This window comes from Lepisma saccharinum, chromosome 15 (genome assembly GCF_977018435.1).
Source record: "Lepisma saccharinum chromosome 15, izLepSacc3.1, whole genome shotgun sequence".
In the NCBI taxonomy this organism is placed as follows: Eukaryota; Metazoa; Arthropoda; class Insecta; order Zygentoma; family Lepismatidae; genus Lepisma; species Lepisma saccharinum.
This window is the reverse complement of record NC_139243.1, coordinates 26,527,714-26,549,505: the sequence shown is the minus strand read 5'-3', so window position 1 is coordinate 26,549,505 and position 21,792 is coordinate 26,527,714. Positions and strand designations below refer to the sequence as shown.

General features: G+C 36.6%; 1 protein-coding gene across 1 annotated transcript in view; it reads left to right on the top strand.

Annotated features, from left to right (window-relative positions):
- The first annotated feature begins 780 nt into the window (after positions 1-780).
- Positions 781-21,792, top strand: part of Aptx (aprataxin) — a 52,455-nt gene continuing 31,443 nt past the window's right edge. The window contains exons 1-2 of the mRNA XM_083136390.1: positions 781-1,040; positions 20,704-20,843. Of these exons, the coding sequence (XP_082992516.1) occupies positions 882-1,040; positions 20,704-20,843 (299 nt within the window). The 5' untranslated portion in view covers positions 781-881. The remainder of the gene's footprint in view (positions 1,041-20,703; positions 20,844-21,792) is intronic.

Below are 21,792 nucleotides of genomic sequence, written 5' to 3'. Positions count from 1 at the left end.
TATGTCCCTTAGCATTCTTCTAATAATACACCTAAATGCTCTCGTAGTTAGGTTAGGTTCTGTTAGCATTAAAATAAAATCGCTAAATGCTTTCTAAAGAAAAAGGTTCTAAATTACCTGTACATTCATTCCCACTAATCATAAACTTGCATTTCTCTCGTGTTAATCTGTTCTTAAGATGTGTAACTTCCTCTTATCAGACGAATTACGTGACAGGAGCAAATTTGACGCTTATTCTTACTGCTGACACGCGCGTGGCAGGGCAGACTCGGCCATAGTTTTGGGAACGAAGAGGAGTTTTATTGTTTCGGTCGGGGCACGGTAGGCACTATGATTGAAGCGAATATTGTATATTTCTACTTGTATGATATAAAATGGTGTCAGATAGCAGTTAAGTAACACTTCAATAGATGTTTCAGAAAATATAGAAAAAAAAACTGTAGTATTTGCATGATATTTCTAAATTTTATGTATTATAAAAACATAATGCCTACTCCGCCACTCCTCCCAATTTACCTTGATTTAATACTGTTATACTTTTGAAAACTGGACTTGGTTTACAAAGCCCCCCCCCCTGATAACCCGTGAGCTCCGCTGGAGATTAATTCTAGCTACGGGCCTGCTTCCACTACTAATACTATGCTAATACTTATTATTATTATTATTGTATGATTCGCTTAGGTGAAGGGAAAAATTGGTCCGAAATGGGAAATTTTGCCCCTTGGAAAGGGAAATTGTGTCATAATGTGGCAACACTGTTATTGTTCCGGTCGGCTGTCAACTTTTAACACTGTCAACAGCTGTGTTTGTGCAGCAAGAAAATTCCACAAAATCTGCTGCAAAATCAAAAGTGCTTATTTACACTCTTCCATGCCAAAAATATGAAACGAAGTTCAGAGAAAGACAATGAAATTGTGGCAAAGAAAACTAATTCCGGATCCGGGCATTGGAAGTTCGGTCTTCTGCAGTCAATGCAGGATTCCGAGTTAAAAGTCGAAGACGATGAGAAAATAGTTATTATAAAAGACAAATACCCAAAAGTATGTATTGTAAAAATGAGGATATATTATATATAAGTCTGGTTTGTTTCGCAATGAAAAGTAGTGAGTTTGAAGAATCGCAAGTTTAGTATAAGCATAAAGAAATATAAATTGCTGTATGTTATAATTGCAAGGATGATCATACGTGCAGCGTAAAATGCATGACTTCTGTAGACAGAATCATGTGGAAAATTCAAACATTAATTCTCATAGATTCATGTGGAAAATTCAAACATTAATTGTCAATCATTTCCAATCTTTGGTGTACCTTCCCTGCCCTTCTGTACATCTTGTGAAAATCATTCAACATATGGAAGTCAGTCCAACATTACTACCACAGTATGGGTATAATGTAGACTATATATTTCCTGTCTTCAGACCAGTGATTTATTTTTGCCTGAAGTATTTTGGGTACTACTTTACTATACCGGAGACACCTATCAATGATTTATTTCGCAATTTTTTACATTGCTAACGTACTATTCTGCATGGCAGAACATTTCTTTAGGTGAAATAATGGTACTAGTTTACTATCCTTCGGACAGATTTCTTCATTTCTACAGAAGAAACTGAGCGAATTTACAATATAGAGAAAGTCTCCAATTTTGTTAATTTTCGGTATACTAACTAATTTTGACCTCCTAATCACGAATCTGTTGAAAGAAACCGGGGGTCACGTCTGAAAATTTGAAAAAAAGCCGATTGAATTTTTTATATATATAGGTGTATATGCGTAGTTTTACGAACAAAAATGTAATATCCTGTCATTGTGTCCAACCATGCCGTTGTTTTACAAGAAAATGATTTATGATGTTCAATTCTAGTACGATCCCTATTTATTCGATGAATGTAGGGGTGAAACGAGTGCTAATGGAACCTAACCTAACAGGCCTAACCTAACCTCTCGAGAATGGTTCGTGGGGCTACCCGTGGATGGTTTTTGGGGCTAACGTCAATGGTTTGTGGGGCTAACGTCAATGGTTTGTGGGGCTACCCGTGGATGGTTTTTGGTGCTAACGAACAATTTTTCATCAAAATGTACAATTTCCAGACGTGACCCCCGGTTTTTCACAACAGATTAGTGATTAGGAGGCTAAAATTAGTTAGTATACCGAAAATTAACGAAATTGGAGACTTTCTCTATATTGTACATTCTAGCCGAAGAAACTACTTACCGTAATAAGTTCCTGTAGTATTGTCTAACATCTGGAAGGTGTTTTGTGTGATGTGGGAATGTTTCATAGCGGAAATTCAACCATTGACGCATAGCCCCACGAACCATTTCCGGTAAGGTTAGGTAAGGTAGGGTCACAATAGGTTACAATAGTTAAAAATTGGTTTCGAAAAAATATGCATAGCCCCACACACCATTCTAGCATAGCCCCACACACCATTCTTGCATAGCCCCACAAACCATTGACACATAGCCCCACAAACCATTTGCGGAAATGTACGTTCTTCAGTTACAAAAACACTTTTTTTTTAAAAAAAAAAAATTATCAAAAAAAACGTGAATACACATTAAAAAATGATCCGCGAAGCAGATAGGTAAGTAGAAATGTCAAAAATTGATGAAACTCAGAAGTTATAGGTGTCCGAAGGATAGTAAACATTTACCGAAATAATGAATTTCTAACGAAAATAATGTATATTTCTTACATTAACAAGTACTTACTGTTGTTGTTCCTTATTTCCCACAAACCATCCACGGGTAGCCCCAAAAACCACTGAAATTAGCCCAAAAATTCACGATAACCCCACGAACCATCACGGGGATGAGGTATGCCTACTAGGTTAGGTTAGCCTGTTAGGTTAGGTTCCATTAGCACTCCTTTCGTTCAATTTAGCACATATGGACAACATCGGCTTGTAGCAGCAGGAATAGCACGTATTGTGCTCTCGTGCAGAAAGCAAATGGCGGCAGCAGCAGTAGCGCGTTGGAAATAGATTTTCGTATAAAACCACATGCATTCGCATTAAAATGGATCAAAACTACATTCTCGAACATCAACAATGCTACAGAAAATGATTTGCGTAAGTACTTTCTCCTGTAAATTTGAAGAAATCCGTCTCCGGTATAGTAAAGTATTACCGTACTTTGCGCTGTTATCTTCATGAAATTAGTTTTTCTAAATAGGAAAGAGGAAGCTGAGATATGGTGTCAAATAATGGACTGACTGAGTGTATTCCCTCAAAAATGATTTTTTGGTGTTATTTCACACACATTTAAAAATAAATCACATAACACTGCTTTCAACTCGCAGTTGAATCTCAGGCCCTTTGGGAGTTCTAACTTTCAATTCTGTAAGATGCATTTTCATAACTGACTGCTTTGTCAGTACAATTATAGTTATTTCTAGATTTGGAAACTATAAAGAATGGAAGGACAACGTTGAGATGGACCTAATGGAAATCGGTAGGGATGGAAAAGAGTATATAGAACTTGCTCAAGATAGGGACAGATGGAAGGCCTGTGTTGCTGCAGCCATGAACCTTCGGGTTTAAGAAAGCTAGAGAGTTAGTTAGTTATAAAGAATGGCTTATTTTTAACTTAACTGAATAATCTGTGTGTAATCTTATTGGGATTGTCCAATATGCTATAATAACATGAGTAAATGGTAACAATTCGTTAATCGGAGACACATTTAAATCGGATATTTTGTGTTTGTGTTTCGCATGGTTCGTACTTACCACTTGTGTATTGTGGAACATCGTTCAAGGTGCCATTATGCTTTTTACACAAAAACAAACACAATTTTTATCATACAGAGTGATTTTTTTTTATTCCTTTCTTCGCTTCCGGAACACACAATATGGTGGACACATCTTGACTCATGTGGGTATGCAGTGTTTGAACCTTCTTCACCAAAAAATACCTACTATCGTGTTCGTCACTGGTGGAAATTATACATTATGCACAGGTAACTGACGACAGCCTGGATAGCCCCACAAACTATTGACGGATAGCCCCACAAACCATTCACGTATAGCTCCACGAACCATTATGCACGGTAGCTGACAGATAGGGTTACAGTTTTATAAATCAGAGACACATTTCTTCATTTTTACAGAAGAAACTACTTACGGAACTGAGTTTCTCTAAGGTTTCCAATGTTAGTCGAGGTATTTTCTTTCATTGTGGTATCTATTTGTCCGGGAAATCATGTCAGTGTTTCCAACCCACTTGTTTTTAACTATGCTTGCCTAACAAAACCTAACCTAATCTAACCTTGTCGGAATGGTTCGTGGGGCTATCCGTCAGCTACCCGTGCATAATGTACAATTTGCACACGTGACGAACACGATAGTAGGTATTTTTCGGTGAAGAAGGTTGGTAACACTGATATTCGAAAACATAAGAAGCGATATCATTCGCAAAGTAACCGATATCGCACCATTACATGCATTCGGCAGCACTTAGAATAAATGCGTTATTTTAGTAGAAAAAGTGTTTGTTTTCGTGTAAGAAGCATAATGGCACCTTGAACTATGTTCCGCAATACACAATTGGTAAGCACGAACCATGCGAAACAGAAAATATTTGATTTTAATGTGTCTCCGATCTATGAAACTGGTACCGACGGATAGCCCCACGAACCATTTCCATAAGGTTAGGTTAGGTTTGGTTGTGTTAGGCAAGTATAGTAAAGAAAAAAGGTTTGATACACTGACAGTGGGTTACGTCATCGAACATGCGGAGCATGCAGTTCACGTACGGGAAGCATGGCAATTGTGCATCGGTAGGATATTTCTCTTGAAAAATATATGATTTGCCGGTCAAATAGATTCCACGATGAAAGACAATACCTCCAAAAACGTTGGAAAGCTTGGAGAAACTCATTTCTGTAAGTAGTTTCATCTGTAAAAATGACGAAATGTGTCTCTGATATAACAAAATGTTACCGAGTAAATCACTTAAGGATACAACATTTATTGACTAAATAAAAAAAAAAACTACTTATTTTTACTGACATTACTGATTATTTTCCACATCTGAATCCTTCTATTTTTATTTTTATTTTATCAGTAGTGAGAATAAGTGATGATTAGATTAAATTAATGAAGGGTTTACTCACAAAGAACGCTCATTTGTAGGCCAGTACTCGAACTCGGACACGTCAAGATCAAAGGGGCTGTTGACCCACTGTACCACCCTCAAGAATTATGTTCAATTTTAAGCAACATATTTCAGTAAATGTTTACTATCCTTCGGACACCTATAACTTCTGAGTTTCGTCAATTTTTGACATTTCTACTTACCTATCTGCTTCGCGGATCATTTTTTAACGTGTATTCACATTTTTTTGGTAATTTTTTTTTTTTTTAGAAAAAGTGTTTTTGTAACTAAAGAACGTACGTTTCCGCAAATGGTTTGTGGGGCTATGTGTCAATGGTTCGTGGGGCTATGCGAGAATGGTGTGTGGGGCTATTTTTCAAAACCAATTTTTAACTATTGTAACCTATTGTGACCCTACCTAACCTAACCTTACCGGAAATGGTTCGTGGGGCTATGTATGAATGGTTCGTGGGGCTATGCGTCAATGGTTGAATTTCCGCTATGAAACATTCCCACATCACACAAAACACCTTCCAGATGTTAGACAATACTACAGGAACTTATTACGGTAAGTAGTTTCTTCTGTAAAAATGAAGAAATCTGTCCGAAGGATAGTAAACTAGTACCCATATTTCTGTGTTTTACGTATAAAATTGGTTCCAGCATGCAGAAAACACAAAGAACTGAGATATTTGATCCCAAAGTATGCCTGCATAATTAAAAACCTACCATTTTGGAGTACTTTGCTGCATTTTATTAGTAAAAACTGTTTCTATGCAAACTCAAATAGCGAAAGAACATGTCGAAGATAACTATCAGTTAAATTACTCAGTTCCAAACACAACAACCCTAACCTAATGATGTTACATTATAGATGCTGTTGTCGAGTGTGAGTTGGCTGCTATATTTACTTGTGGGAAGCCTTCAGGCTGTTCTACTTCATGGTAAGGTAACAGAAGTACTTTGCTTCACAATAACACTTTTCCACAAGCTACAAACAACTGAAGATGTTCATAAACAATGTAATCTTCATAATAATAAACCATGCAAAATATTTCACTTTCTGGAGGAGGTACAGAGGGTTAAGGTAGGGTGACCAGATTTTCTTTAATGAGAAGCAGGACATATATGGATGCATCTGGGGGGATTGCAGCTATTACTAAAAGAGCACATGGTCAAGTCCCCCCCCCTTCCTCTTTGGCAAGGGAAAAGTCATGTTGCTTACATGTCCCCTGAAATATTACACAATTCTCTCTAATCTGTTTTCTTCCTAATTTGATTTGATTTTTGTTGTTTAACGTGACCTTTCTCTCACTTTTGGCTAATTGCAACAATAAATATGAGTGATGATATGATTAAATTCATGAATGGACACTTGCAAAGAATATCCATGCCCAGTCCAGGATTCAACCCCAGGGCCCCTGGCATCACAGAGTTCAACCACTCCGCCACAGAGATTTTCCCTTCTTTTCGTATATATTTTATTTCTCTCTTTTTTCGTTCCTTCTTTTGCTTAGGATGTCTTTTTAATTTTATAGATTAACCTTCCTATCTCTCTCTCATTGTTAATGTTTTTTGTTTCTTACCATAAAACAAGCATACATTGTGAAATAATATTAAAATATTAATCAACACTGAGAATATATTTATCTCTTTCCTCAGCAATAGTAATCATCTCATCAATGCATGAAACATGCAAATCCCCAAAATTGAGCTATTTTCAATTTTCAAAGTGCACCAGCATATACTTTCAGTCATCACTTTGGTACCTTCCATTTGATATCATGAACAAACTGCATACAATATCTGCTCCTAGTAAGGCCAAGGCTGCAAGCAAAGCGAGGACGAAATTTTTTAGATCTAAAAGTATTTCTTTGCAAACTAACAATACTATTAATTTAAAAAGATGCAGGTCGCTGTTGAAAAATAGGACATATTTGTTTTTTTGGAGTAGTGCCGCAGACCGTAGGATGTGACCACGAGACTGTCCTGCAAAAATCAGGACATCTGGTTTCCCTAGTTACAGATCAAAGGTCGACCACTTAATTCATGTCTTGTGAATTGACTCCCCATATTGATAAAAAAACAACTTATATATTCTAGTTTGAGAGCTATTTGCTTCCTACTCTATTAAAATGTTATTTTAAGTCCACTTTATGCACATATGTGCTAATCGAGACTGGGCATACAGTTCAAAGTGGGATCTGAAGCAATGTGCCTCCAGTTGGTATTGAACCTGGCACCTTTTGATTACAAGGCATTGACATTACTACTACGCCACTGTGTTATTCCTAGTGCTATTCACCATTTGGTAACACTTTACTATACCAGAGACGGATTTCTTCAAATTTACAGGAGAAAGTACTTACGCAAATCATTTTCTGTAGCGTTGTTGATGTTCGGTAATGTAGTTTCGATCCATTTTAATGCGAATGCATGTCGTTTTCTATGAAAATCTCTTTCCGACATGCTATTGCTGCTGCCGCCATTTGCTTTCTGCATGAGAGCACAATGTTCCATGTGTTTGATGACGTAAACGCCATAGTCAGTGTTTCAACCCACGCCGTCTTTTCGCTATTAGATGACGTGTTGTTGTCCGTATATGCTAAATTGAATGAAAGGAGTGCTAATGGAACCTAACCTAACAGGCCTAACCTAACCTAGTAGGCATACCTCGTCCCCGTGATGGTTCGTGGGGCTATCGTGAATTTTTGGGCTAACGTCAATGGTTTTTGGGGCTACCGTCAATGGTTTAATAATTACTCTTTATGTCAAGCATTGAACTTTTTTTTGTGAAAAAATTTCGTGAAGTGTTTTTAATTTTTTTTTTAAATTTAGTTATTTTTCGGTGAACAAGATTGCAACACTGCATGCACACTCCAAATTGACAAAACACTGGCACAAAGCACGATCAACATGTAAGCTATCGCCATATTGTGTGGAAATAAGGAAGAACAGTAAGTACTCTTTAATGTAAGAAATAGACATTAAGTTCGTTAGAAATTAATTATTTCACCTAAATAAATGTTTCGCAGTGCAGAATAGTACGTTAGCAATGTAAAAGAGTGTGAAATAAATCATTGACAGGTGTCTCTGGTATAGTAAAGTAGTACCCACCATTTTATACTTTTAAGTCACATGCTGTGACTGGCTATGTGCATCTGGGAAGTGTGGTAATATTTATTTTATTTGTTAATAGAATGTCAGTTTCACTTTTAAACTTCGGTCGAGCACAATGTAAGGAGTTACATCATTGGGCATGAGTTTACAATACTGGACCAATCTCCAATTTCTATAAAATTTCGCCTACTTACTAATTTCGGTGTCCTGATGACGTATCTGTAGTTCATATTTGGCGGTCACTTGTTAAAATTGTACATTTACGTGTAAAACTTGTAAAATAACCTTGCGATTTACCACGGTCCATACACAGCTATTCAGAACCATCTGTTAATGGTCTTCCTTTACGCACAACAATCTTGCTGACGTCAGACGAGGAATGCCTATGAGGTTAGGTTAGGCCTGTTAGGTTAGGTTCCATTAGCATAAATAAAAAGAAAAATTAATATTTTAGCTAAGAGAACTATACCTTGTCTTGCCTGTTGATTTCTTCATGTTGGGAAAATGGCATCTTCCGTGGAGCTATTGTTCTTTTTGTAGGGTTACGTTACGTTAAGAAAACATAGTTTATTTATTTTTTTTTCTCGATTTCCATACTTGACCACCAATTATTACATACAGATTCGTGATTAGGAGTTCACAATTAGTGAGTAGGTGAAATTTCATGGAAATTGGAGAGTGGTCCGGTATTGTAAACTCGTTCCCATCATTGGGTGCAATGAGCCCAACGTGCACTTTCCATTTAAAAAAAAAAAATTGTTTGTAACCATAAAACCATTTTTTTTTTTTCAAACCAACCTTTCATCAAAGTACAACATTTTTAGGAGTTTTTTTTAAAAATCAAAATGTAAAATTGAGTATTCAGTTCTCTTCCTTTGGTAGCAACAAATTGTGGTGGCAACTGTCTTTTATTGTTTTCATAGGACAATTTTTTCTGTTTTACTTCCTCGACAAGACCTTGGTTACTAACCCAATTGTTATGCAGTTAAGTTAAGACCAATACCAAATAAGGGCTCAGCTAATCTTTTAACCACATCTGTCGGCTTATTACTTTTACAAGAAATGCCCTTCAGGTTGCTTCCCAGGATAAAATTCTAAATTATTAGAATTAGAATTAGAAATTCTTTATTCGTGGACGAAGTTCAGCCTGTGGCTGCTCTACCACTTAACCCGCAAAATCTAGTACAAGAAAACAATCAAACTACAATTACTACTATAACATAAGAATTCCATTACATTTTCACTTCTAAATATTTCAGTAATAAACACTCTAAAAAGATAAAAACAATTTTACTCATTCACACACATAAAAATGTTCATCTTGGGTTCAAATCTGCTCACTTTGTGTTTTGAATTCAACATAAGCATGCTGAATCTAGTCATGTGTACTGAGGCTCTGTCCTTGCTCATGTAGAAGTACTTTTATTACTGCCCTTTTAAAGCTGTTGTATGTCGCACACGAGTTAGCATCTGGTGGCAGCGCATTCCAACAATATGCAGAAGCAGCTTTGAAGGATGACAGGAATATGGATTTCGAGAATCTGTCCAGATGAAGTTTCTTAGAGTGTTGAGTCATGTAGTTGTGTATGTCGTGTCTAAATTGGAGTCTGTCGTATAAGTATGTCAATGTTTTTGTTTGCAGAATTTTGAATATTGTGCAGGCCAGATGTAGTTTTCTGCATAGTGTCATATTCAGCCAATTAACGTCATTTAAGTAAGTCAGTATGTGATCCCTTCATTTCAAGCTAAATGTAAAACATATACAAGAATTCTGTACTTTTTGTGCATTTTTAGCATATTTTTTTTTGTTAAATTAACACTGTAAACAACGTCACAGTAATCGGAAATGGGAAGAACTAGAGCTTGCATAAGACGCAATTTAACATCAGTTGAAAGTAAGTGCGATGATTTATAGAGTGATCTAAGTATACCATAAGCTTTTGAACTCTGTGACGTTACGTGGTTTTGCCAGTCAAGTTTCTGATTCAATATCACACGTAAGTTCTTAACAGTTGTGAAGTGTGGGACCCTGACATCATTAATATTAATTAATAACCCAAACCATTTATTTGAATTTTATTTAAGGCAGCGCTAGAACCAATTAATGTTAAGCAGCACTTACGGGGGTTAGTTACAAGACCATTACGTTTACACCATTTATAAATAGCATCAAGGTCACTGTTCAGGAGACCAATTGCTGGTTTTGCATTTTTGGGGTCTACTGGCATCATCAGCTGCGTGTCGTCTGCATAACAATGAGGTACACTGTGTCGTACATTCAGAGGTAGGTCGGTGGTGAAGAGGGAATATAGAAAAGGGCCTAGAATACTTCATTGTGCAACCCCTGAGGGGAGTTGATGTAGCTCCTAAGGGAAGCGTCACCGATTGCACTCGCCCAGTAAGGTAAGTCCGGAACCATTTTATTGCTCCCGGCGAAAAACCATAGTAACTCATTTTCGAAAGGAGTAGCTGATGAGATACAAGATTAAACGCCTTGGACAACGTCAAGCAACACCAAGACAGCTGCCTTACTTTTGTTTAGCGTTTGTAAAATGCCGTCTGTTACTTTCATGAGCGCCGTTGCGGTGTTGTGGGAAGGTCGGAAACCAGACTGTACTGCAGGCAATATTTGATTTTTGGTAACAAAACTTATATCTGCTTGTACACTGCTTTCTCGATAACTTTTGATAAGACAGGTAATATACTAATTGGTCGTAAGTCGTTCATGTCGGTCACGTGTCGTTTCTTCGGTAAGGGCAGGATTCTAGCCTCCTTCCATGCAAGAGGAAAGGTGTTCTTATCTAACGAGAAATTTATCAAGTGAGTCAGAGGTGAAAGAATGTGTGGAACAATTAGCTTTACCATTTTTAGGTTTATGCCGTCTGTGCCACAAGAATTGGAACGGATTTTGGACATGAGTTGTGCAATTTCTACTTCTTTGACGGGTCGAAAGAAGAAGGTGTCGCTGTTTTCAGTAAATGTAGTTGTAAGGAAGCGTTCGCACTCTTCGAGGATGAGATCGGTTTCTTGGTTAGAGGGACTGGCGCTGTCAATAAAGTGGGTGTTTAACAGATGCGGATCATTTAAAAAGTGTGGGACACTCGGCTCCACCTTTCCGTAAATACCACATTTCTTTATCTCTTTCCACATTAATTTTGAATCATGGACGTTTCTATTGATGTGGAACGAGAGGTAGGCTTTCTTCTTCTGTCTTATAACCGACATGGTGAAATTCCACAGTTCTTTATAATAATCCCAATGTGACTGATTGTTCATCAGTTTATAATTTCTGAGAGCATTATCTCTAAGTTTCATTAATAGTTTTGTATTGTCGGTTATCCACGGTGCTTTTTTCTTGGTTATTCGTGCAGTACGTATAGTGGCATGCTTATCGAAAGTAGTCTTAATACCATTATGAAGAAAGTTTACTTTTTTGTCAATACTCTCTAAATGCGTAATATTGTCCCAGTGAAAATATTTAGCGTCCGTTTCAAAACTCTCCATATCGAATGATGAGTAGTTTCTGTACAAAATTATTTTGAAACGTTTATCGGGTTTCTCAAGAAGGACCGTGATGTAAGTCAAACAATGGTCTGAATTACTGATCGGCACCGTTACGTCAGCAGAGTGTACAATGGATGGATCATCTACAATGATGACGTCTACTAATGTTTTAGAGGTTCTTGTGATTCTAGTGGGTTTACGAATGACTTGCGTCATGCCGAAGGTATCTACTATTGATTTGAGGAAAACTGTTTCTGGTTTATTTGGTGATAAATAATCGCTATTCATGTCACCAGCTACAATTAGATTATCCACAGTAGGAAACATGTGCGCAATGTAATCTTCCAAGAACTGACAGCCTAGTATAGGGGATATTTGGGGGTCTATATGCGGCAATTATGCCAAGTGATTTGTTATTTACTTTCAATGACGCACATAGTATTTCTATGTCGTCGCCGGGAGAAACATTTTCGCTGTCGAGCATCTGGGCAGGAATGTCATCACGACAATAAATAACGATGCCACCGGCGCGTATGTGGATTCGATCCTTTCAAAGTATTGTGTAGCCTTCGACGTGAAAACTGGAAGTGCCATCGTTGTCTTTCAGCCAACTTTCTGTGCCAATTACTACATCATATTCGCTTTCGAGAACAATGTGTCTGAACTCATCTATTTTCCCCAAGATGGACCTCATGTTTACCGAGGCGATTGTGAGGCACTGGAAGGGAGGGGTCCGGTTGGGAAGTGTCGGGGGTGACGGGCAGTGTCTGAAACCATTACCTATTTTCCTGGAGGTCCGAGGGAAGGGGCGAGTTCCAGATGCACCGTGCACGGGCAGGTTTACCAACTCCTTAGTTTGAGACATTGTTTACTAGTGAGTGAAGGAACAGAGCAGATACGTATATTAATGATATGAAACAGCGTACTTACGTTGAGAGAAATCCTTGTGGGTGTCCAACCGAGCAGCTCGAGCATAATTACATATAATGAAAGATGAACACTACACACAACCAGTGATCAGAACGCTACATTTTATAAGTAGCTTCGCTACAACTACAGCTACTCTTCCAAAATGTAGTTTCGCTACAGCTACAGCTACATTTTCCAAAAAGTAGCTCGCTACGCTACTCCTGTTCGCTACTCGCTACTTTGCTACTTTTGCGCTACTTCTGTATTAAAAACTTAACCAACTATATGGCTCTTCAAAAGAAGCCCTAGTATGATAGTTGTACGTACTGAAAAATAGATTCTGTTATTTATTACCATGATTCCCTTCATTCTATAATTTTTATAGCAGTGTTACTTCAGTTAATTTATATTTTTAATAAAATGTTTGAGAATAAAATACCTTTGTAAGTGGCATATCAATTCAAAATACTATTTCTTACACGTATCGGTGATGTTCTTATTGTCATTTGAAAAAAATATTTATGTGATAGACTTCTTTTTAAAATTAATTGGAAGAATATCACATGTATCGAAATTAACTAGAACATGTTGCACAAAATGGGAATAAGATAAACATGTGATATTTAGCAATTTAATCTTCTTAACTTAAACAGAATGTTATTTGGGGGATGGCGGATATTTGCTCGAACCTTGAGGATAGCTGGGAGATGCTTCTAATGGTATAAATGAGAAACAGTTGGAACAATGCTTTATGTAAGCTTTTCTGTTGGAAATGCTTCCCCGAAGACACAGTGGAAATTGTAATTGTCACCTTGTATTCAAAGGGCCCCAGGTTCGATACCCGGCAGAGGGCACGTGGTAGTTCATATCAGTCTTGATCAGCTGATTTGTGCATAAAGTGGACTCAAAACAAACACTAGGAAAGACTTCTATAGATCGACCACAAGAAAAAAAACCTTGGACGAAAAGTCCCCGCGCAGCTTTCCCTTCTTCCCTTCAACACGGGCCTCCTCGCCGAAGTACGGTGCACAGGAGTCACGGGTCTGCGCAGGTTGTTTTGCTTGTGGTTCCACTATAGTTGGGAAGATGGGATCTTCCTGCTCCTCCATTCCCCACTCTGCTAATCATTCTTCCCCATTCTCAAAATTAGCCAAAAGTGGCAGAAAACGGCCATAGATAAGAAAATAACTAAATAAATAATGCATCCTCATTGCCATGATTAGAAAAAGTTACAGAAAAGGGACGCAAAAGTAGGAAAATACATAAATTTGAAAAGTGTGTATTTTAACAAAAAAATGTAATTTCTGCAGGAAAGTCAATAACTTGTACGTTCTTTTACAATATGATAAAATATATTGAGGAAACTGATGTGTAAACCCGAGTGTTCTAAACATATTGTAATTTTGAAATTTGCGAACAATCATTATGACCAAAATAATTGTAATTCCAGAAACACTATCGTTCTTGTAACAATAATTTCTTGCCAGTGTGATCCTATACACTGACAATGATCAATGCTGTTAACGAACTGAATCGTTGATTGCTGGCACTATTGCTTTGTCTGATTAGTAGAAAATGGATCGCCCGTTCTTGCACTGTAAATTGGGTTTTACACAGTAAATATCGATACTTTGCTGTCTGTTACGCCATCGATATCCAAAGGATTTGTTATAGGGGTGGCATAAACGGGGCATTTTTTCCTCGCGGTGTAGCAAATGAGGCATGATTTTCCCCAAAATAGCAATGCAGCTAAAATAAATGGCTATTAGCCGGAATATATTCATATATGCCAGTTAGTTAGTTTAGTTTATTAGAATTATGGAGATGCTAATGAAATAAATTATGCAAATATTTATAATCTGCGATATAAAGATATTTATAATCTAGATTATCTGTATTTGCATGTAATGGACTTTGTCTTTTTGAGTCTCTTGCAAAAGTAAGCAATATTGTCATTTATTTTTGACGCCTTTGTCACATTCAAAAATTACCTCAAAATGCTGAGAAAAATGTAGCTGTAGCGGAATTTTCGCTACAACTACAGGAATTTTGTAGCTTCGCTACCGCTACAACTACAATTTAAAAAATATAGCGCCGCTACAGCTACCGCTACAAATTTTGTAGCTAGCTACAGTAGCGACGCTACAAGTAGCACGCTACTTCCGACCACTGCACACAACACACACACGCACGCACATACACGAACACAAAAAGTTAATTATTTATTGGCTGTTTCTTTAACATGGTTAAAAAGGTATGAAAAAGTTTCCCATAGAACACTAAAAACACACTCATAGTTTCGTCTTCAGCGACTCTCCCATTACGACCGCTTGCACGTGAGGGATTTCAATTCACATTCAGTTTCTATACAATGTTTCCCTTCCGGCGTAACTACCACAATCTTTCCATCGATCATGTAGCACTTGTTGTTGCCGTACGTTATAGGAATAAAACAGTAGCCAAGCTAGTAAAACACATGTGTTATTATAAATACTGATGTATTCTAACATTATTTACATGTTATATGAATAAGATAATTTAATTTACTGAATAGATTTTCAAAATAATTACATTACAAAAGGTTGTGAAATCTGGCGCAATGTGCCTGACAGATCACTTATGTCACTACATTCACTTAAGATGATTTGAAGCAAACTGGCTGATACATATTCAAACATCAATAAGGAACATCTACTCAATAGTACAGAGGGTGATGCCATCTAGGAAATAAAGGGGAAGATAAAATGTGGGAGCTGTGCCTAAAAGATCAGTTGCACCGAACCGAAGGTTAAAATTCTAATTTATTGATAGGTTTTAATTAAATTGGTCTGTAAGTAGTCTGGGCTCAAGTTCCTTTAGTTTTATTGTGATTTCATTATTCTACGAATGCATTCTTTACATGGTTTGATTTCGATTTATGTCTGTTAACACATACTGTGGAGTTTTAGCGATTACTTAAGATTTTGTTCAATGTATGCTTTCGTGGTTAGGTTACACAGGTCAGGTTTGGTTCTTGTAACATTAAAATAAAGTCCCTAAATGCATTCTACTAAGGTTCCGATTTACTTCTACATTCATTTCCACTAGTTTATGATATTTACTGTCGCTTTTCAACAGAGAATACTTTGTCCATGGGAAGCACGCATGCTTATGTAAGGTAATTTTCTAGGTAGTTTTTTCAACATAAATACCTTTTTTTACAAATTCAAACAGGTTCATATATTATTTTCCTGTAGTTTACGGTTATTACAAGCATAAGAAAACAGTTTTCCTTTGTTTGTTTGTTTTCTTATGCTTGTAATAACCGTAAACTACAGGAAAATAATAATATAATGCAAGCAATGCGTACATACAAGAAAAAGTAGGTTCATATATTTCGTGTGACAATGTTTGCCAAAATTCTACGATAATTAGTCTTCCTGCTAGGCGAATTTGAAAAAATCATAAAACAATCGGAACCGTTACCGTAGTCTGTATTGTATTTAGTATTTTGGCCAGTGAAGTCAGTAATTTTGATTCTTATATTATTTTGTATGCCTGAGAATTCACCAGAGCTTTCTTCAGATTAATTCCTATTTCTCCATCCTTCAGTGCTGGTGCAGTGCATGAAAATGGCATAACTACATCTATTTTGTTGAGCTGAGGGTGAATATGTAGGATGCAGACATACATTGTTGATAAAATGAACTAAGATATTCAGATGATTGAAGCATGCATGGGTGTCATGGTGCAACAGGCAAGAAAACTTCCATATGCGTCCTTGCTGTTTTTGCACAGTGCACCAGTTATGTTTGTTGTGATCAAGTAAAATTGAATATCAAGATGTGAGAACATTCTTTTATCATTAAAATATTCTTAAAATTTCATCATTATCATTGAATCAGGGTGTCTACCAGCCTGAAAATCCTAGATATGTCAGAGAATTTACTTTTTCTGGAAAAAACAACCTTTTTTTAGTACTGCACTAACGTAGAAGAAAAGGACGAGCCAAAAATTTTAAAACTGTTGTGGACACACTATACTTCAATTTGATATATTGAGTATTATTGGATACTACATTAGAAATTGTTTATGAAATACTGTAGAAAAGGTCATGTTTTGAACTGTTATTAAATATAAATCTAATGCTATTCAAATTTACCAATTTCTTGTTGCAATTTTTGGATTCTTGGGTAGATATTAGAATTAATACAGGTATTATTACTAAGTTTTTACTATAATTATACATTATTTATGCTTGATTGTTATGATTTTTACAAAATATGAATTCTTTGTTAACCATAAGTCAATATGTGTAAGTACTACATAAAAGCTCTCCCCTGATATCCCTATCAAACCGTCATTTCTATTCAGTTTTCCTTCTTGTTATCACTTTTACATGTAAAGCAAATATTCTAAAAACTTGATTAAGTGGGATTCTAAGTGTAGCTAAACTATAGTGACCTTCTTACACACATGTTTAAGTGCATGAAATGACTTTAGTCTGGACAATTTTGGTTCTAGGTCTAGACAGCCTTGAAAGGTTTTTTTTCTTTCTTTTTATATGAAACTAGCTGATTGCCCAGAGTTGCCCGGGTATTTATTTATCCCAATCTTCTATTAGACAGGAAAATAATGAATTCTAACTATAGTGTAAAATGAACTTGGAGTTGAATGGCATTGGGAGTGTCACTATTCATCTTAGCGGTCCCGAAAACTATGGATTCCACACTATCGGTCGTTTCAGATTATTTTTACATGTCACCCCCTTCCCACCCTCACCCACACTAGGAGTGCCAGGGGTGTCTTACCCCCACAGTATTTCTTTCGAGATTGCAAGTGATATGTGTACCAAGTTTGGTTGAAATCGCTCCAGGCGTTCGAGAGTTATGCCGGAACAAACACACACATATACACACATACATCCATTTTTATATATATAGATTGCAGACACCTTGTGAATTTTTCCAGTAAATGTGAAAATACATACACTTTTGAAATCTAGTCTTCACATTTTCCTCCACAAGAATTGTTCCAGGTTTCACTGCATTTTGACATCATATTTGCTTCACTGGGAAAATGTTATGTTCCATTGTGAATTATAGTCATTTTAAACTTATCTGTAGGTGTTACAGTGCTGCATATTCTTAGAAATATGTCTGATTCTTGCAAAAGAGTCAGTAAATTGAAATTACATGACTCCACCTCACTGATAAGGATTAGAAATGAAGATATGTTTAACTGACCCCAAATAGAGGAGCTGAAAACTGCATTTTTGGAGTTTCATTCCTCTGGTTTTCATATGATGATATAATCATGTCTCTGAAGGTTCTAGGTTTGAATCCTGGCCTGGGGACAAGGGCAGTTTTTGTAAAGGTCCCTTCATCAATTTCATCTAACCACTTATCTTAATTGATACAATTAGCCAAAGTAACAGAAAAATTACATAAATTAGGTAAATATAAGTACTTTTGTATTAATTGTGACGAATAACATCTACTTTACTCATATGTTTTGAAATATACATATTTTTCCTGTTCCAAAGCAAAATGAACATTTAACTAATTGGGTCATTGAATTGAATTTACTTTTACTAATATTAGTACATGTACCAGCTGCAACGTTCCTTGTAAGAATAACCACCTGAGTAACCAAACATAAGCAGTGGTCCCAAGTTTGAGTCTTGATGCACACATGGGTGATCTTTGTGAGTGTTCCTGATCGTTCATTCTCATTGTTGCAATTGGTCAAAAAAGAAAAACAATGGTAGAAAATTTACATAAAATTACCAAACAAGTAAGGATAATGACATCTTGGTGGTACCAATGAGTTATTTATGTTAGGGGGGGGAGGTCAGAAACTAAATTTCAAAATCTACATTTCCAAAATGTAACAATAGAATGTATGTTTGCCTACATGTAAGTCAACAAGAGACAAGAAATGTTTGAGCCTGTATTTTTTACTTTAATTTCCATGTACTACATATCCTGTATGCACCAAATCATAAGTCTATGCTGGGAGAAACTAGACACTGTTGACATCATCAGTGTTTCAAAGGCAACAGATCCCAATGTTGTAGCATTGACTTGACAATTCCATACCAGTCAGAGTACTGCATGGGACCAATTTAACTTGCTCGCACTCATTAATGTCTCCCACCCTCGAGCATATGCAATGGAATATCATTTTAATGTGACAATAATTGTAGACACATACACAGTGCGGCAATTTGAAATCGAGACTGGTGCTGTAAAAAATAAACAAGTCTTCACAGAAAGTTACTTACCTTGGATCATTCAAATTAGGACCCTTCTGCATCCACACATTGTAGCGCAATGCCTACCAGTGCATGGAAGGATTGCTCGAATTTGTTTTCTGTAACGCTGTTTAAAATCCATGTCGTAGCCTTCTTGATTGTTGGTACATCATAAAAGTAGGAACCTTTCAGTGCAGATTTTGGTTTAGGAAATAATCACACAAAGCCAGATCCAGTGAGTAGGCAGGGTGTGACAACACAGGGTCGATTTGTCAAAAAGTTCTTCGCAATCACAGTCTTGTGACTTGGGGCACTGTCATGAAGCATATGCCAGCTGCCATCATCCCGATACTCGGGCCTCACACATGTTATTCCTTGCATCAAACGTTTCAGTACCTCAAGATAAAATGCAGCAGTAACAGTCTCTCTGAAATTTCAGTCTTCAGTAATGATTGTCCTCACTTTCTCAACCAATTTTTGTGTTCTCACCATCCCTGTTACACCTGGATGCTCAATTGGCTCCCGTCCTTCACTGAAATGCCTGAGCCATTCAAATACACACGTACAGGATAAACAATTGTCCCTATAGACTTGCTACAACACGTGAAACGTTTCGCACAGTTTTACCCAAGAGTGCACAAAATTTGATGTTTGCTCTTTGTTTCATGTTGAAATCATGATGCACTTTCACTACACGTGCCCACATTCAACAATGCCACAAGTGGCAATGTCGCTCAAGGTCAACGAGTTCTGCGTCGATTGTTCGTTTGATACCCGTTACTTGTTCACACCACAGAACACTTGAACAGTGGCGCCACCTACCGAGAAAAAAATCAGTCTCGATTTCAAATTGCTCCACTGTGTATATGTAAAATATCCACCTTGGTAGTTTCAGCCCAGTAATCTATAGATTTCATTTTCATATAGCACTGTGTATTGGTAACATAGGTTAAATTACCTTTTAACATGGAGATGGTGACTGTGTTCACTTAAATTTCAATTTCACGGTTTTTCGTTTCATGATCCATATTTGAGGGCCGACTACCACAGGCAAATTCTGGTTATATGTCTACTTATGGGCTTCAAGTGTTTGCTTTGCTTGTTCAACTGTTTTTCGCTCGAACGAAGAAACTCTTAATTCCATACGCTATCTAGCATCGTCCATGCAAACTATTTCGTGCTCGAGTGAAGTCCTCACCCTGCAACTCTCTAATACCGGTAAAACAGCGGGAGCAAAAAAAAAAAAAAAAAAATTTAAACCAGGTCCGACTCAGTAGTTCAGTTGGTAGAGCAATGGCATGGTCTGCCAAACATCCTGGTTCGAGTCCTGGTCAAGCATTTAAGTGTAATGTTCACTTACATTTTTACATGTGGCTCAATCCATGGTATGCTACTGGTTGCTTTACCATTTTTAAAAACTTTCATATTTTTATTGATGTAACCCCTATGCAAGGGTAGTTCAAAACAGGCATTATTTTTCTGAAACTTGCCTTCATTTAAAAATGGCAACCATTTTTGTTTCATGACTTCTGTCATTTTTGGCCTTTGCAGACAGTTGCAATAATTATGATAACTCAGCTAAAAAAATGATAGAAAGCTGAGGTAAAAAATATTGTTTTCGGTACATTTCAAGCTACATTTTGTGTGTTGTATCTTTTTTTTTTTTTTTGCCATCTCTAATGCAAATGGCTGAAATTCAGGGTTAAGACTGATATTCATTTTTTTTTTTTGTCCTATTTGGTATTGATTGGCTCGTATAGTTGTCATGTATTTAAATTTTTAGAAACTTCTTGTTTTGTTTTGTGAATCCATATAACATATTTTAAACCCATTTCCAGGCTGAATTCCATTTCTTGGTGCTACCAAAGGAAAATATCCCAAGCTTGAGTGCAGTTAAGGAATCTCATTTGGACCTGCTAAAACATATGGAGCAGAAAGGGCTGGAGATTAGTAAAAAGTACCCACAGAGGAATTTTCTGTAAGTAGCTTTTCGGAAAATCAAAATGTTGATTTTGAAATGTAATTTCTGATTACAAACCATATTATTATGTTGGATATCAAATGAAAGCTCATACAAAGATCTTTTATCAGGATGTCGACTGACCTGGGAAACCTGGAAATAGCCTGGAATCTACTGGATAACCTGGAAAGAGCCTGGAATTTAACCAGAAACCTGGATTTTTCTCAAAGTTACCATTTTCACTACATATGTCCACTTAGGGGCTTATGTTTTGTGAGTACGTGGATGGTGACCATGGGGATACCTGAGCAGAGGCTGTCACTGCAATTTGTTATTTGCCTTACACAGTGTCTGAACATGTATGAGAACATATGCTTTCATTTATAGCTGCTGGTAATATATTTAAATGTCAAGAAAAGGAAGAAAGTTATACTAGAAAATGTTGTACTCAAAGAACTCCAATCTGACCACATTGTTTTTGTTACTTACAGAATTATTGTACACGCACAAAGTACATTTTGTATGAGTATATTTTATGAATAAATTTGTATGCGTGTGAGTAAATTTTGTAAAAATAAAGTAACTGGCCATTCCCCATCCAAGAAGAATATGCAGTAACATGTAATTATATAAATTAACATATGCTTAGAATTTAAATTTAAGGGCTCAGGTGTAAAACATGGTAAGTGGCATTTTGGTCATTTCTGAGTTCATTAAGAAAGAAGGTTATTAGACGCTATACTGTAAATAAATTGTTCTCGTGTTGTGTTTACCAATTTCAGAATCTTTCACTGAGTCCAGTGCAAATTGTATGACATGGAAATTTCACTCGAAAATTGAAGGATGGCACATTTTACTTTGTAACTCAAAAATTACCAAAATGTCACTTACCATGTTTTACACCCGAGCCTTCAATTAAAAATTTTTAGAATTTTTTGTAGTAAAAACAAAATGTAAAAAATGTACT